Genomic DNA, 16797 nt, shown 5'->3' with positions numbered 1-16797 from the left:
CATGCCAAAGACTTGCCGGTTGATAGGTAAATTGGCCATTATAAATTACCCCTAGGATAGGTCGGTGGTAGGGAAATATAGGGACTGGTGGGGATGTGGTAGGAATATGGAATTAGTGTAGGATTAGTATAAATGGGTGGTTGATAGTCGGCACAGACTCGGTGGGCCGAAGGGCCTGTTTCAGTGCTGTATCTCTAAAAAAAAATAATGGAGCAGGCAGATATTAATGGAGGCTCTTTGTTAAACCTGAGTTACATTTACAGGAGACATTAGTTTATCATTAACTTCTACAGTGACCCTTAGCAGAGGGTTCCCACTGTGGCAATCCATCTGGTTTAGAGCAGAGTCCTGGCACTGCACTGGGAAACTCACGCCCACGCATAGTTCTGCACAATTTAAAAATCTTCAAACATTCAGAGAAACAATAAATGATAAGAGGATCTGTTTTTAAATAATATGAATACTTTTCCTTTTCTTGTGTGTGCTGAGATCATTGGACTTGGCATGTTACAGAGGTTTTGCTTTTCACTGTGGAGTAGGAATTCACTTCCTCTCCCCCTCTTTGTTTAACTTCACGTGATCTTGGCCACTATTTCTATCCAGTCTTTCCCTGGGGATTGGGGGAGGGACTGACTGTATATAAGGCGAAGGCTGGGCCGCTGATAGCTCGAGTTACTCTGCACAGTCTAAAGAACAAAATGGGCTTGGAGCTGTACTTGGACCTGCACTCTCAGCCCTGCCGAGCAGTCTACATTTTTGCCAAGAAGAACAATATTGCATTTGAGTTTAAGTTTGTTGATCTGATAGCAGGTAAGGCCCGGCAGAAAGTCAGGGCTCAGCTCACATTGCTGTCAGCCGTCTGTCCACCGAAGTTAGTTTGTATTTTGAGTTTATGTTCTTATCCATTTTTCTTCCTCTCCTCTTCCCCGTTTGCCCCTCTGCTCTCTCCTGCCTCCTTTACCTCTTCCCTCTCTCCCTCTCCTCTCCCAACTCTCCTCCCCTCTCTCCTCTGCCATCTCTTGAGCTTTTGACCAGTTAGATACGTTGCCATTCTATGACCTTGGTGTGATAACTAATCAATGGCAAGTTCTATCTTGTAATGTTCTTGTACCTTGTCTGCAGGCCAACAGTCCAGTGAGGAATTTGGGAAAGTTAATGCCCTGAGACTCCTGCCAGCACTCAAGGATGGGGACTTCACACTTGGCGAGAGGTGAGTACATGTGTCTAATCCCAAACTCTGTGCTGACCAAGGTGCCAGGATTTGGTGATGGGAAAGGGAAAGTTTTTTTTGTCAATTTATGAAGGTTATTGCACAAGAGCAGCTGAGAGAGTGAAGCAATCTCTGATAGAGTGTGTGTGTCAGAAAGAAAGAATGATTTGCATTTCTATAGTGATTTTCACAAACTCAGGACATCCCGAAGCACTTTACAGCCAATGAAAAATTTATTAAACGTGTAGTCGCCATCATAATGTGGAAAATGTGGCGTGGAATCTGTGCACAGCAAGCTCCCAAAAACAGCAATGCGAGAAATCACCAGATCATCTGGTTTAATGAGGTCGGGTGATTATTGGCTGGGACACCAGGGAGAACTCTACTCTTGTTCAAAATTGTGGCATGGGATCTTTTACATCCACCTGAAAGAGAAGATAGAGCTTCAGTTGAATGTCTCATCTGAAAGGAGGAACGTCAGGGACTTAGAGATCGTGCGAGAGAGATTTACCAGAATGGTACCGGGGTGAGGGTCTTCAGTTAGTCTTCAGATACTAGAGAAGCTGGGTTGCTCTCCTTAGAGTAGTGAAGGTTGTTACGATCAGGTGAGGAGGGGTTAAAGTCTCCCCTCGTGTCCCTCTCCTTGTTTGACTGCAACGGGTTTTATTTATTTTGTAAAGTGAATGTGCTTGCCAATTTAGTAAGTGTTTAACTACTTATGTACTATGATCATAAAAGAACCAATTGGACAGGTTTTCTTGAGATTAACAAAGAAAGAGATTAGCTTTATTGTACTTAAACCAATCTAAGTAAAATAATAAACAACACTCCAACTTTCATACACACAGACACAGACACACACACAGACAACAGACACAGGCACACACACAGACACACAAACACACACACACACACGCACACAATTAAGTTACAGAGTGGGGAAGGATAGATTAGTTGGATTAGAGTCCAGAGCAATAAAAAGAGGTAGACAGGTTGTGGAGTTTGGTGACTCGGTTGTCTTCTGGATGCATTTGGTGGTCCTGAGGCTTCCGGCTTGCTGATGTGGCCAGTTGGTTCGATGATTCTCCTGGAGAACAGCAAGGCAGATGATTTCCTTCACAGGGTCTCTGTCTGCAGCAGCGATAGGCCTAGGTGGTTACAGCCAGCCGGCAGGGTTCAAAACTTGCAAGGTAGACTAGACAGAGGGAGAGAGAGAGGGAGGAGGAACTTCTACTTGGGTCTTCTCTGGTCGGTGTCCAGTTGCTTATCTCTGTTGCTGCAGAGAAAACATCAGCTTATAAACACACAGATGATGGGCCTATCACATGATGGCTCAGTGTGTATTTCCTCTTGCAACCTAATTAGTTCATTCCCTTCTCTCATCCAGGGCCCCATTGTTCAAGTCATTAGGTTTGAGTGGTTTGTCTCCACCAGTTTAATGTCCCAAGTGTTTGTTTTAATGTCTTGTTAATGCGGACAGGACAGATGATTCACTTAAAATTCGTCAAGTCATTGTTCTGGAGGGGACTGGCCAGACAATTCCTCTCTACCTCAATGCATTGGAATGTAGGGTATTTCGATGCAAATTGCGGTGGTCATAACTGCCAGCATTCACCTATTATCTGTTCCTTTTTCCCTTTTATTAAAATTTAATTCAGACTTCCAGCCGATGGATTAAAAGACCATCATTCGGCAGAGCACGTGTTCGTGACAAGGTTAAGAAGCGGTTTAATAGATGTGTTCAAAATTGAGGGGATGAGGTGTGGATTGGGCCTGCTAGGGCCGAAAACCTGGAATCCTAAGGAAAATCTAGCCCCTATTAGTCAGAAATCTCGGAATTGGGATTCTCCATCCTAAATTTATTTACAGTCTCTGGTCAACTCTGAGCACTGACAGAGAAACAAGATCAGAACAAACAGATCCAGCTGAAGTGCTAACATCGGCACAGGGAGACTGAGTGGAGAGTGACACTGAGTGGGGCTGCTGACAGGGAGGCATGACACTGGGTGAGGGTGACACTGAGTAACGGTGATCCTGAATGGGGAGTGACGCTGATGGAGAGTGACGCTGATGGAGAGTGACGCTGTTGGAGAGTGACGCTGATGAAGTGTGACACTGATGGAGAGTGACGCTGATAGAGAGTGACGCTGATGGAGTGTGACGCTGATGGAGTGTGACACTGATGGAGTGTGTCGCTGATGGAGAGTGACGCTGATGGAGAGTGACGCTGATGGAGTGTGACACTGATAGAGAGTGACGCTGATGGAGAGTGACGCTGATGGAGTGTGACACTGATGGAGAGTGACGCTGATAGGGAGTGACGCTGATGGAGAGTGACGCTGATAGAGAGTGACACTGATGGAGTGTGACACTGATGGAGTGTGACGCTGATGGAGAGTGACACTGATGGAGTGTGACACTGATGGAGAGTGACGCTGATGGAGAGTGACACTGATGGAGTGTGTCGCTGATGGAGAGTGACGCTGATAGAGAGTGACGCTGATGGAGTGTGACGCTGATGGAGTGTGACACTGATGGAGTGTGTCGCTGATGGAGAGTGACGCTGATGGAGAGTGACGCTGATAGAGAGTGACGCTGATAGAGAGTGACACTGATGGAGAGTGACGCTGATGGAGTGTGACACTGATGGAGAGTGACGCTGATAGAGAGTGACGCTGATAGAGAGTGACGCTGATGGAGTGTGACACTGATGGAGAGTGACGCTGATGGAGCGTGACACTGATGGAGAGTGACGCTGTTGGAGAGTGACGCTGATGGAGTGTGACACTGATGGAGAGTGACGCTGATAGAGAGTGACGCTGATGGAGTGTGACGCTGATGGAGTGTGACACTGATGGAGTGTGTCGCTGATGGAGAGTGACGCTGATGGAGAGTGACGCTGATAGAGAGTGACGCTGATAGAGAGTGACACTGATGGAGTGTGACACTGATGGAGTGTGACGCTGATGGAGAGTGACACTGATGGAGTGTGTCGCTGATGGAGAGTGACGCTGATAGAGAGTGACGCTGATGGAGTGTGACACTGATGGAGTGTGACACTGATGGAGAGTGACGCTGATGGAGAGTGACACTGATGGAGTGTGTCGCTGATGGAGAGTGACGCTGATAGAGAGTGACGCTGATGGAGTGTGACGCTGACGGAGTGTGACACTGATGGAGTGTGTCGCTGATGGAGAGTGACGCTGATGGAGAGTGACGCTGATAGAGAGTGACGCTGATAGAGAGTGACACTGATGGAGTGTGACACTGATAGAGAATGACACAGATAGAGAGTGATGCTGATAGAGAGTGACACTGATGGAGTGTGACACTGATGGAGTGTGACGCTGATGGAGAGTGACTCTGATGGAGAGTGACGCTGATGGAGAGTGACGCTGATGGAGAGTGACGCTGATGGAGAGTGACACTGATGGAGAGTGACGCTGATAGAGTGTGACACTGATGGAGAGTGACGCTGATAGAGAGTGTGACACTGTTGGAGAGTGACACTGATGGAGAGTGACGCTGATAGAGAGTGACGCTGATGGAGTGTGACACTGATGGAGAGTGACACTGATGGAGAGTGACGCTGATGGAGAGTGACACTGATGGAGAGTGACGCTGATAGAGAGTGACGCTGATAGAGAGTGACACTGATGGAGTGTGACGCTGATAGAGAGTGACGCTGATAGAGAGTGATGCTGATAGAGAGTGACGCTGATGGAGTGTGACACTGATGGAGTGTGACCCTGATGGAGAGTGACGCTGATGGAGAGTGACGCTGATGGAGTGTGACACTGATAGAGAATGACACTGATAGAGAGTGATGCTGATAGAGAGTGACACTGATGGAGTGTGACACTGATGGAGAGTGACGCTGATGGAGAGTGACTCTGATGGAGAGTGACGCTGATGGAGAGTGACGCTGATGGAGAGTGACGCTGATGGAGAGTGACACTGATGGAGAGTGACGCTGATAGAGTGTGACACTGATGGAGAGTGACGCTGATAGAGAGTGTGACACTGTTGGAGAGTGACGCTGATGGAGAGTGACGCTGATAGAGAGTGACGCTGATGGAGTGTGACACTGATGGAGAGTGACACTGATGGAGAGTGACGCTGATGGAGAGTGACACTGATGGAGAGTGACGCTGATAGAGAGTGACGCTGATAGAGAGTGACACTGATGGAGTGTGACGCTGATAGAGAGTGACGCTGATAGAGAGTGATGCTGATAGAGAGTGACGCTGATGGAGTGTGACACTGATGGAGTGTGACCCTGATGGAGAGTGACGCTGATGGAGAGTGACACTGATAGAGAATGACACTGATAGAGAGTGATGCTGATAGAGAGTGACACTGATGGAGTGTGACACTGATGGAGTGTGACGCTGATGGAGAGTGACTCTGATGGAGAGTGACGCTGATGGAGAGTGACGCTGATGGAGAGTGACGCTGATGGAGAGTGACACTGATGGAGAGTGACGCTGATAGAGTGTGACACTGATGGAGAGTGACGCTGATAGAGAGTGTGACACTGTTGGAGAGTGACGCTGATGGAGAGTGACGCTGATAGAGAGTGACACTGATGGAGTGTGACACTGATGGAGAGTGACACTGATGGAGAGTGACGCTGATGGAGAGTGACACTGATGGAGAGTGACGCTGATAGAGAGTGACGCTGATAGAGAGTGACACTGATGGAGTGTGACGTTGATAGAGAGTGACGCTGATAGAGAGTGATGCTGATAGAGAGTGACGCTGATGGAGTGTGACACTGATGGAGTGTGACCCTGATGGAGAGTGACGCTGATGGAGAGTGACGCTGATGGAGTGTGACACTGATGGAGTGTGACACTGATGGAGTGTGACGCTGATGGAGAGTGACACTGATGGAGAGTGACGCTGATGGAGTGTGACGCTGATGGAGAGTGACGCTGATGGAGTGTGACGCTGATGGAGAGTGACGCTGATGGAGGGTGACGCTGATGGAGTGTGACGCTGATGGAGAGTGGCGCTGATGGAGAGTGACACTGATGGAGAGTGACGCTGATGGACTGTGATGCTGGATGGGGGTGATGCTGATGCAGAGTGACTCTAATTCTCTCTCTCGCAGTGTGGCAATTCTGAAATACCTGGCATGTAAATACCAGACCCCCGACCACTGGTACCCAGCCGACCTCCAGAAACGGGCGCGAGTGGATGAATATCTGGCCTGGCAGCATGTGACCATTCGGTATCAGGGCTGCAGGATTTTCATGCTCAAGGTAAAGTCGGAAATTTTCCTGCTACGTTTCCAGCAATGTATCAATTCTATCCTCATGCACAAAGAAGCCAGATTTCCATTCATCTCCCTGGAATCATTTCCTGTCCTTCATGATAGTCCGGAATCACTCCCTATCTTTCATTATTTTCTCGGGAATCACTTCCTATCTGTCATTATTCTCTGGAATCACTCCCTGTCCTTCATTGTTCTCTCTGGAATCACTCCTTATCCGTCATTATTCTCTGGAATCACTCCCTGTCCTTCATTGTTCTCTCTGGAATCACTCCCTATCCATCATTATTCTCTGGAATCACTCCCTGTCCTTCATTGTTCTCTCTGGAATCACTTCCTGTCCTGCGTTGTTCTTTCCGGAATCACTCCCTATCCTTCATTATTCTCTGGAATCACTCCCTGTCCTTCATTGTTCTCTCTGGAATCACTCCCTGTCCTTCATTGTTCTCTCTGGAATCACTCCCTATCCGTCATTATTCTCTGGAATCACTCCCTGTCCTTCATTGTTCTCTCTGGAATCACTCCCTGTCCTTTATTGTTCTCTGGAATCACTCCCTATCCTTCATTGTTCTCTCTGGAATCACTCCCTGTCCTTCATTGTTCTCTCTGGAATCACTCCCTATCCGTCATTATTCTCTGGAATCACTCCCTGTCCTTCATTGTTCTCCCTGGAATCACTCCCTGTCCTTCATTGTTCTCTCTGGAATCACTCCCTGTCCTTTATTATTCTCTGGAATCACTCCCTGTCCTTCATTGTTCTCTGGAATCACTCCCTATCCTTCATTATTCTCTGGAATCACTCTCTGTCCTTTATTGTTCTCTGGAATCACTCCCTGTCCTTCATTATTCTCTGGAATCACTCCCTGTCCTTTATTATTCTCTGGAATCACTCCCTGTCCTTCATTGTTCTCTCTGGAATCACTCCCTGTCCTTTATTGTTCTCTGGAATCACTCCCTATCCTTCATTATTCTCTGGAATCACTCTCTGTCCTTTATTGTTCTCTGGAATCACTCCCTGTCCTTCATTATTCTCTGGAATCACTCTCTGTCCTTTATTGTTCTCTGGAATCACTCCCTGTCCTTTATTATTCTCTGGAATCACTCCCTGTCCTTTATTGTTCTCTGGAATCACTCCCTATCCTTCATTATTCTCTGGAATCACTCTCTGTCCTTTATTGTTCTCTGGAATCACTCCCTGTCCTTCATTATTCTCTGGAATCACTCCCTGTCCTTCGCTGTTCTTTCTGTAATCACTCCCTGTCCTTCATTATTCTCTGGAATCACTCTCTGTCCTTTATTGTTCTCTGGAATCACTCCCTGTCCTTTATTATTCTCTGGAATCACTCCCTGTCCTTTATTGTTCTCTGGAATCACTCCCTATCCTTCATTATTCTCTGGAATCACTCTCTGTCCTTTATTGTTCTCTGGAATCACTCCCTGTCCTTCATTATTCTCTGTAATCACTCCCTGTCCTTCATTGTTCTCCAGAATCATTCCCTGTCCTTCCAGAATCACTCTCTGTCCTGCCTGGTGCTTTGTGAATTCCCTAATTCGAATACCTTTAGTCACAACTCCCAGATCCCGACAACATCCTTTCCTTCTAACTATCCGATCTAATCCTGAATATTAACATAGTTTCCACCTCAACCTTTAACCCTGGAAGTGAATTCTATAGCTTCATAACTCTCTGTTCTACATCTGTTACATTTAATCTTGTATCTACAACCTCTTGTTCTTGTCACCTGAACTACTTGCCTTTGACATGGTTAATGACTCCATCCTCCTCAATCACCTCTCCTCCATTGTCTGTCTCAGTAGAACTGCTTGGTTCCACTTTTATCTATCTGGTTGTAGCCAGGCATCTCCAGCAATGGCTTCTATTCCTGTCCTTGCACCATTACCTCTGGAATCCTCCAAGGATCTTTCCTTGGTTCCTCCTCTTCCTCATCTTCATGCAGCTCCTTGGTAACATCATCCAAACCTGGGGACAGTTTCCACGTGCAGATTGATGACGCTTAGCTCTATCCCTCACCACCTCTCTCAATCCCTCCACTGTCTCTGTGTCATCAGACTGCTTGTCCAACATCCAGTCCTAGATGAGCTACATTTTTCTCCAGTTAAAGGTTCACTCAAATCAGGCAAAGATGTTTGAGAGTAAGATAGTTATTGTCTCGATTTCCTGCATTGCGAACCCTGGGTTTGAGGTTTCACACTGCAAGCGGGAATTTGGAAAACTGGCCCCTTAGCTTCTTGCTGTGTCTACTCCTTCGATGTAAACATCCTACTTATAAATTTATCCTATGCCCATTGGCCTGACAGGATGGTATTTACAGCCCTTTGGTAACGTGAGGAGAATATTGTGATTCTGGACATGCTATCTGAAACACGGACCACACGCAGGGGTCAATTCAAAGGAGGTTTGGTTTGCTTTAGGAAACTCAATATTCAGTAAAAGTGTTGGAGAAAGTTGGAACTTTTCAAGCAGCTAATAAGGAGAGGCCGGAATTGAGGGAGGGCCATCATTGAGACAGGGATTGGTCATTGAGGGAGGGGGTTAGTCATTGAGGGAGGGGCCATTCATTGGGGGAGGGATGTTTATTGTTGAGAGGGATTGTTTATTAGGGTTAGGAGTGGATGTTTATTGGGCTCCAGAGAATAAGGGAGGATATTTGCTGGGCTTTGGAGGTGATACATTCTGGACAACAGGGAGACAGAGAGAGGGAGTAGACATTCTCTGGGCCTCAGGGAGATAGACTTGGAGGGTGTTGAGACCTCAGCCAGTGGGAGAGGAGGAGCAGGCCAGGAAGAGTGACACACACAGCTGATAGTGGAGGGGCATGTTTAGCAGTTACACACTAAAGGACACTTGCAAAATGTGTGAGTTAGAAGGTTCACTGAGCAGAATTCCAGTACCTGAGCTCAGCCTTCTGCTGCAACCCAGTTCCTTAGGGCTGTGTCTTACCTCCTCTGAGTGCATCTTAGGCTGCTGACCTCTCCATATGTGTTTGCTCCTAGTGCCTGAAGCCAGCTTTAACTGGGCAGCCAATACCCAAGGACAGAATCAACGAGGCCCTGGAAGATCTCCAGGAAACAATCCAGAGCTTTGAAGACAAGTTCCTTCAGGACAGACCGTACATCGTGGGAGATAAAGTGTCCCTGGCAGACCTGGTCGCACTCGTTGAACTGATGCAGGTGAGAGAATTGGAATCAGCTCTTTGCCATTTCCAACCAGAACAGCGATATCACAGTTCCACAAAGAGACCAATATAGACCTGATGCATCCAGATGGTTTGCGGAAATTGGATTAAACATTTTCCCCTCAAATTGTTCCACTCCTCTACATTGGTGCAGGCAACCCTTCAATTCATTGTTCAAATAACCATTAGCCACATGTGAGGCCTTTTGGTGACTGCCTATTTGCTATTTGACTACAAACCTGACATCCACTCTTCGCAGTCTAGGTGCTTGGCTAGTGCTCAAAAGTAACGGATTTCCTTTTCCACTTCCCCACGCAAGTGTCCTAAGGTTAGTTGGTTTTCAAACTTGTAAATCCCCCTCTCTGAGTCCCAGACTGATTCACTTCTCAGTCCAGGAGGAACACTCCCATCTCACAGTCCCAGATTGATTCTCACACTCACCTCTAAATTCCCCCTCCCACTCTCACTCCCCTCAGCCCCAGTCCCACTCTCACTCCCCTCTCATCCCCAGTCCCACTCTCACTCCCCTCTCAGCCCCAGCCTCACTCTCACTCCCCTCTCAGCCCCAGTCCCACTCTCACTCCCCTCTCAGCCCCAGTCTCACTCTCACTCCCCTCTCAGCCCCAGTCTCACTCTCACTCCCCTCTCAGCCCCAGCCTCACTCTCACTCCCCTCTCAGCCCCAGTCTCACTCTCACTCCCCTCTCAGCCCCAGTCTCACTCTCACTCCCCTCTCAGCCCCAGCCTCACTCTCACTCCCCTCTCAGCCCCAGCCTCACTCTCACTCCCCTCTCAGCCCCAGCCTCACTCTCACTCACTTCTCAGCCCCAGTCTCACTCTCACTCCCCTCTCAGCCCCAGTCTCACTCTCACTCCCCCCTCAGTCCCAGTCTCACTCTCTCTTATCTCTCAGTCCCAGTCTCACTCTCTCTCATCTCTCATTTCCAGTCTCACTCTCTCATCTCTCAGTCCCAGTCTCACTCTCTCTCATCTCTCATTTCCAGTCTCACTCTCTCATCTCTCAGTCCCAGTCTCACTCTCTCTTATCTCTCAGTCCCAGTCTCACTCTCTCTCATCTCTCATTTCCAGTCTCACTCTCTCATCTCTCAGTCCCAGTCCCACTATCTCTCATCTCTCATCTCCCAATCTCACTCTCTCTCATCTCTCATCTCCCAGTCTCACTCTCTCTCATCTCTCATCCCCAGCCTCACTCTCACTCCCCTCTCAGTCCCAGTCTCACTCTCTCTCCTCTCTCAATCCCAATCTCACTCTCTCTCATCTCTCATTCCCAGTCTCACTCTCTCATCTCTCATCTCCCAGTCTCACTCTCTCTCATCTCTCATTCCCAGTCTCACTCTCTCTCATCTCTCATCTCCCAGTCTCACTCTCTCTCATCTCTCATTCCCAGTCTCACTCTCTCTCATCTCTCATCTCCCAGTCTCACTCTCTCTCATCTCTCATTCCCAGTCTCACTCTCACTCCCCTCTCAGCCCCAGCCTCACTCTCACTCCCCTCTCAGCCCCAGCCTCACTCTCACTCCCCTCTCAGCCCCAGTCACACTCTCACTCCCCTCTCAGCCCCAGTCTCACTCTCACTCCCCTCTCAGCCCCAGCCTCACTCTCACTCCCCTCTCAGCCCCAGCCTCACTCTCACTCCCCTCTCAGCCCCAGTCTCACTCTCACTGCCCTCTCAGCCCCAGTCTCACTCTCACTCCCCTCTCAGTCCCAGTCTCACTCTCTCTTATCTCTCAGTCCCAGTCTCACTCTCTCTCATCTCTCATTTCCAGTCTCACTCTCTCATCTCTCAGTCCCAGTCTCACTCTCTCTCATCTCTCATTTCCAGTCTCTCACTCTCAGCTCTCAGTCCCGGTCTCACTCTCTCTTATCTCTCAGTCCCAGTCTCACTCTCTCTCATCTCTCATTTCCAGTCTCACTCTCTCATCTCTCAGTCCCAGTCTCACTATCTCTCATCTCTCATCTCCCAATCTCACTCTCTCTCATCTCTCATCTCCCAGTCTCACTCTCTCTCATCTCTCATCCCCAGCCTCACTCTCACTCCCCTCTCAGCCCCAGTCTCACTCTCACTCCCCTCTCAGTCCCAGTCTCACTCTCTCTCCTCTCTCAATCCCAATCTCACTCTCTCTCATCTCTCATTCCCAGTCTCACTCTCTCATCTCTCATCTCCCAGTCTCACTCTCTCTCATCTCTCCGTCTCAGTCTCAGTCTCACTCCTCTCTCAGTCTCGGTCTCACTCTTTTAGAATTTAGAATTTTTTTTAGAATTTAGAACATTACAGCGCAGTACAGGCCCTTCGGCCCTCGATGTTGCGCCGACCTGTGAAACCATCTGACCTACACTATTCCATTTTCATCCATATGTCTATCCAATGTCCACTTAAATGCCCTTAAAGTTGGCGAATCTACTACTGCTGCAGGCAGGGCGTTCCACGCCCTTACTACTCTCTGAGTAAAGAAACTACCTCTCACATCTGTCCGAGATCTATCACCCCTCAACTTGAAGCTATGTCCCCTCGTGTTTGCCATCACCATCCGAGGAAAAAGACGCTCACTATCCACTCTATCTAACCCTCTGATTATCTTATATGTCTCTATTAAGTCACCTCTCCTCCTCCTTCTCTCCAACGAAAACAACCTCAAGTCCCTCAGCCTTACCTCGTAAGACCTTCCCTCCATACCAGGCAACATCCTAGTAAATCTCCTCTGCACCCTTTCCATAGCTTCCACATCCCTCCTATAATGCGGTGACCAGAACTGCACGCAATACTCCAGGTGCGGTCTCACCAGAGTTTTGTACAGCTGCAGCATGACCTCGTGGCTCCGAAACTCGACCCCCCTACTAATAAAAGCTAACACACCATATGCCTTCTTAACAGCCCTATTAACCTGGTTAGCAACCTTCAGGGATTTATGCACCTGGACACCAAGATCTCTCTGTTCATCTACAGTACCAAGAATCCTCCCATTAGCCCAGTACTCTGCATTCCTGTTACTCCTTCCAAAGTGAATCACCTCACACTTTTCCGCATTAAACTCCATTTGCCATCTCTCAGCCCAGCTCTGCAGCCTATCTATGTCTCTCTGTACCCGACAACATCCTTCGGCACTATCCACAACTCCACCGACCTTAGTGTCATCTGCAAATTTACTAACCCACCCTTCTACACCCTCTTCCAGGTCATTTATAAAAATGACAAACAGCAGTGGCCCCAAAACAGATCCTTGCGGTACACCACTAGTAACTAAACTCCAGGATGACCATTTGCCATCAACCACCACCCTCTGTCTTCTTTCAGCTAGCCAATTTCTGATCCAAAGCTCTAAATCACCTTCAACCCCATACTTGCGTATTTTCTGCAATAGCCTACCGTGGGGAACCTTATCAAACGCCTTACTGAAATCCATATACACCACATCCACTGCTTTACCCTCATCCACCTGTTTGGTCACCTTCTCGAAAAACTCAATAAGGTTTGTGAGGCACGACCTACCCGTCACAAAACCGTGCTGACTATCTCTAATGTACTTATTCTTTTCAAGATGATTATAAATCCTGTCTCTTATAACCTTTTCCAACATTTTACCCACAACCGAAGTAAGGCTCACAGGTCTATAATTACCAGGGCTGTCTCTACTCCCCTTCTTGAACAAGGGGACAACATTTGCAATCCTCCAGTCTTCCGGCACTATTCCTGTCGACAATGACGACATAAAGATCAAGGACAAAGGCTCTGCAATCTCCTCCCTAGCTTCCCAGAGAATCCTAGGATAAATCCCATCTGGCCCAGGGGACTTATCTATTTTCACACTTTCCAAAATTGCTAACACCTCCTCCTTGTGAACCTCAATCCCATCTAGCCTCGTAGCCTGAATCTCAGTATTCTCAACAACATTTTCTTTCTCTACTGTAAATACTGACGCAAAATATTCATTTAACACTTCCCCTACCTCCTCTGATTCCACACACAACTTCCCACTACTATCCTTGATTGGCCCTAATCTAACTCTAGTCATTCTTTTATTCCTGATATACCTATAGAAAGCCTTAGGGTTTTCCCTGATCCGATCCACCAATGACTTCTCGTGTCCTCTCCTTGCTCTTCTTAGCTCTCTCTTTAGATCCTTCCTGGCTAGCTTGTAGCTCTCAAGCGCCCTAACTGAGCCTTCACGTCTCATCCTAACATAAGCCTTCTTCTTCCTCTTGACAAGCGCTTCAACTTCTTTAGTAAACCACGGCTCCCTCGCACGACAACTTCCTCCCTGCCTCACAGGTACATACTTATCAAGGACACGCAGTAGCTGCTCCTTGAATAAGCTCCACATTTCGATTGTTCCCATCCCCTGCAGTTTCCTTCCCCATCCTACGCATCCTAAATCTTGCCTAATCGCATCATAATTTCCTTTCCCCCAGTTATAATTCTTGCCCTGCGGTATATACCTGTCCCTGCCCATCGCTAAGGTAAACCTAACCGAATTGTGATCACTATCACCAAAGTGCTCACCTACATCTAAATCTAACACCTGGCCGGGTTCATTTCCCAGTACCAAATCCAATGTGGCATCGCCCCTGGTTGGCCTGTCTACATACTGTGTCAGAAAACCCTCCTGCACACACTGGACAAAAACTGACCCATCTAAAGTACTCGAACTATAGTATTTCCAGTCGATATTTGGAAAGTTAAAGTCCCCCATAACAACTACCCTGTTACTCTCACCCCTGTCGAGAATCATCTTCGCTATCCTTTCCTCTACATCTCTGGAACTATTCGGAGGTCTATAAAAGACTCCCAACAGGGTAACCTCACCTCTCCTGTTTCTAACCTCAGCCCATACTACCTCAGTAGCCGAGTCCTCAAACGTCCTTTCTGTCGCTGTAATACTCTCCTTGATTAACAATGCCACTCCCCCCCCTCTTTTACCATCTTCTCTGTTCTTACTGAAACATCTAAATCCCGGAATCTGCAACATCCATTCCTGCCCCTGCTCTACCCATGTCTCCGAAATGGCCACTACATCGAGATCCCAGGTACCAACCCATGCTGCAAGCTCACCCACCTTATTCCGGATGCTCCTGGCGTTGAAATAGACACACTTTAAACCAGGTTCTTGCTTGCCAGTGCCCTCTTGCGTCCTTGTAACCATATCCCTGACCTCACTACTCTCAACATCCTGTACACTGGCACTACAATTTAGGTTCCCATTCCCCTGCTGAATTAGTTTAAACCCCCCCGAAGAGCACTAGCAAACCTCCCCCCCAGGATATTGGTACCCCTCTGGTTCAGGTGAAGACCATCCTGTTTGTAGAGGTCCCACCTACCCCAGAAAGAGCCCCAATTATCCAGGAAACCAAAACCCTCCCTCCTGCACCATCCCTGCAGCCACGTGTTCAACTCCTCTCTCTCCCTATTCCTCGCTTCGCTATCACGTGGCACGGGCAACAACCCAGAGATAACAACTCTGTTTGTTCTCGCTCTAAGCTTCCACCCTAGCTCCCTAAATTTCTGTCTTAAATCCCCATCTCTCTTCCTACCTATGTCGTTGGTGCCTATGTGGACCACGACTTGGGGCTGCTCCCCCTCCCCATTAAGGATCCCAAAAACACGATCCGAGACATCACGAACCCTGGCACCTGGGAGGCAACATACCAACCGTGAGTCTCTCTAGTTCCCACAGAACCTCCTATCTGTTCCCCTAACTATGGAGTCCCCAATGACTAATGTTCTGCTCCTCTTCCCCCTTCCCTTCTGAGCAACAGGGACAGACTCTGTGCCAGATATCTGTACCCCATTGCTTACCCCTGGTAAGTCGTCCCCCGCAACAGTATCCAAAACGGTATACCTGTTGTTGAGGGAAACGGCCACAGGGGATCCCTGCACTGCCTGCTGGTTCCCTCTCCTTCCCCTGATGGTAACCCATCTACCTACTTCTTTTACCTGAGGTGTGACTACCTCCCCATAACTCCTCTCAATAACCTCCTCCGCGTCCCGAATGATCCGAAGTTCATCCAGCTCCAGCTCCAGTTCCCTAACGCGGTTCTCGAGGAGCTGGAGTTGGGTGCACTTCCCACAGATGCAGTCAGCAGGGACACTCTTGGCGACCCTTACCTCCCACATTCTGCAGGAGGAACATGCAACTGCCTTAACCTCCATTCCCACTATTGCAAATTCCCAACAAATCTACTGAAAAACCAAAAAAAAAAAAGTCAAAACTTGTTAGGTTAGCAATCCAACGGACAGAACTTGCTAAATAAAAAGCTTACCTTATCAACACACCAGAGTCCTTTTTTTATGGTTAGAGGAGGAGGGTGGGTGGGAGACACTACACGTGTAGTGTCTCGGGTACAGCCACCACACAAATATATACCCTTTTCCTTACCCAGCAGTCCCCTGGTCCTCCGAAAACAAAAGGGAATTCACTTTTAAACTTACGCTGAAATTGACTTCACAGCTGTAAGCCCGTTCACGCACCTCCGTTGCTATCCACGCTGCAGTCACCGAAACTAAAAGAAAGAGATTCTAAACCACACAAATTTCTCTTATTCTTCTGCTGCAGCCGCTATGCGCTGGAGTTGATCCGTTGGAAGGTCGACCCAAACTGATCGAATGGCGTGAGCGAGTCAAGGGTGCTGTGGGTAAGGAATTATTCGATGAGGCCCACGAGGTGATGATGAAGAGTGAGGTTTTTGTAAGTGGTTTGGACCGCAACTCACCGGTAATGCAAGAGCTTGCAAAAAGAATCGAGAAAAAATACAAGTAAAGGGATTGGTCAGCAAGCCCTAGTTCCTGGGGTACCTGCGAACAGCAGCTTGTCCTGGTCTCCTTCAATATCTCCTACAATCAAATAAACTTCCTGATACAACATGAACTTTGGCTCCTGTATTTTGCTGATTTGTTTTCCCTTCATATTTTTCTCCTCATTGTTTCTCCCCTCTCTGACGGTGCTACTCTTGCTGGGGTAACCTATCCGAACACCTTTAATACCTTGCCCACAGGCCGATTGTGTAGGCCAGCCTATATGTATTCAGTCTAGGGGACAGGCTGTCAAGGGAGATAGTGGGAATCATTAACATTGATTCATTCCAGTACAAATTAGATAGAA

General features: G+C 48.0%; 1 protein-coding gene across 1 annotated transcript; it reads left to right on the top strand.

Moving 5' to 3' along the window:
• Positions 1-618: 618 nt before the first annotated feature.
• LOC137382872 (glutathione S-transferase theta-1-like) lies at positions 619-16563 on the top strand. Its single transcript, XM_068055420.1, has 5 exons — positions 619-810; positions 1123-1210; positions 6327-6477; positions 9504-9680; positions 16252-16563. The coding sequence occupies exons 1-5, from the start codon at positions 699-701 to the stop codon at positions 16453-16455; spliced, it is 732 nt and encodes a 243-aa protein (XP_067911521.1). The 5' UTR covers positions 619-698; the 3' UTR covers positions 16456-16563.
• Positions 16564-16797: the final 234 nt, after the last annotated feature.

Source organism: Heterodontus francisci, chromosome 23 (genome assembly GCF_036365525.1).
Source record: "Heterodontus francisci isolate sHetFra1 chromosome 23, sHetFra1.hap1, whole genome shotgun sequence".
NCBI classification, from domain to species: domain Eukaryota; kingdom Metazoa; phylum Chordata; class Chondrichthyes; order Heterodontiformes; family Heterodontidae; genus Heterodontus; species Heterodontus francisci.
The sequence above is the reverse complement of the archived record's forward strand: the minus strand, read 5'-3'. Positions and strand labels throughout refer to the sequence as shown.

Coding starts and splice junctions, on each gene's coding strand:
- LOC137382872 (XM_068055420.1), top strand. CDS start 699: ATGGGCTTGGAGCTGTACTTGGACCTGCACTCTCAGCCCTGCCGAGCA. Junction 1,211..6,326: donor GACTTCACACTTGGCGAGAG/GTGAGTACATGT, acceptor TCTCTCTCGCAG/TGTGGCAATTCTGAAATACC. Junction 6,478..9,503: donor GCAGGATTTTCATGCTCAAG/GTAAAGTCGGAA, acceptor GTTTGCTCCTAG/TGCCTGAAGCCAGCTTTAAC.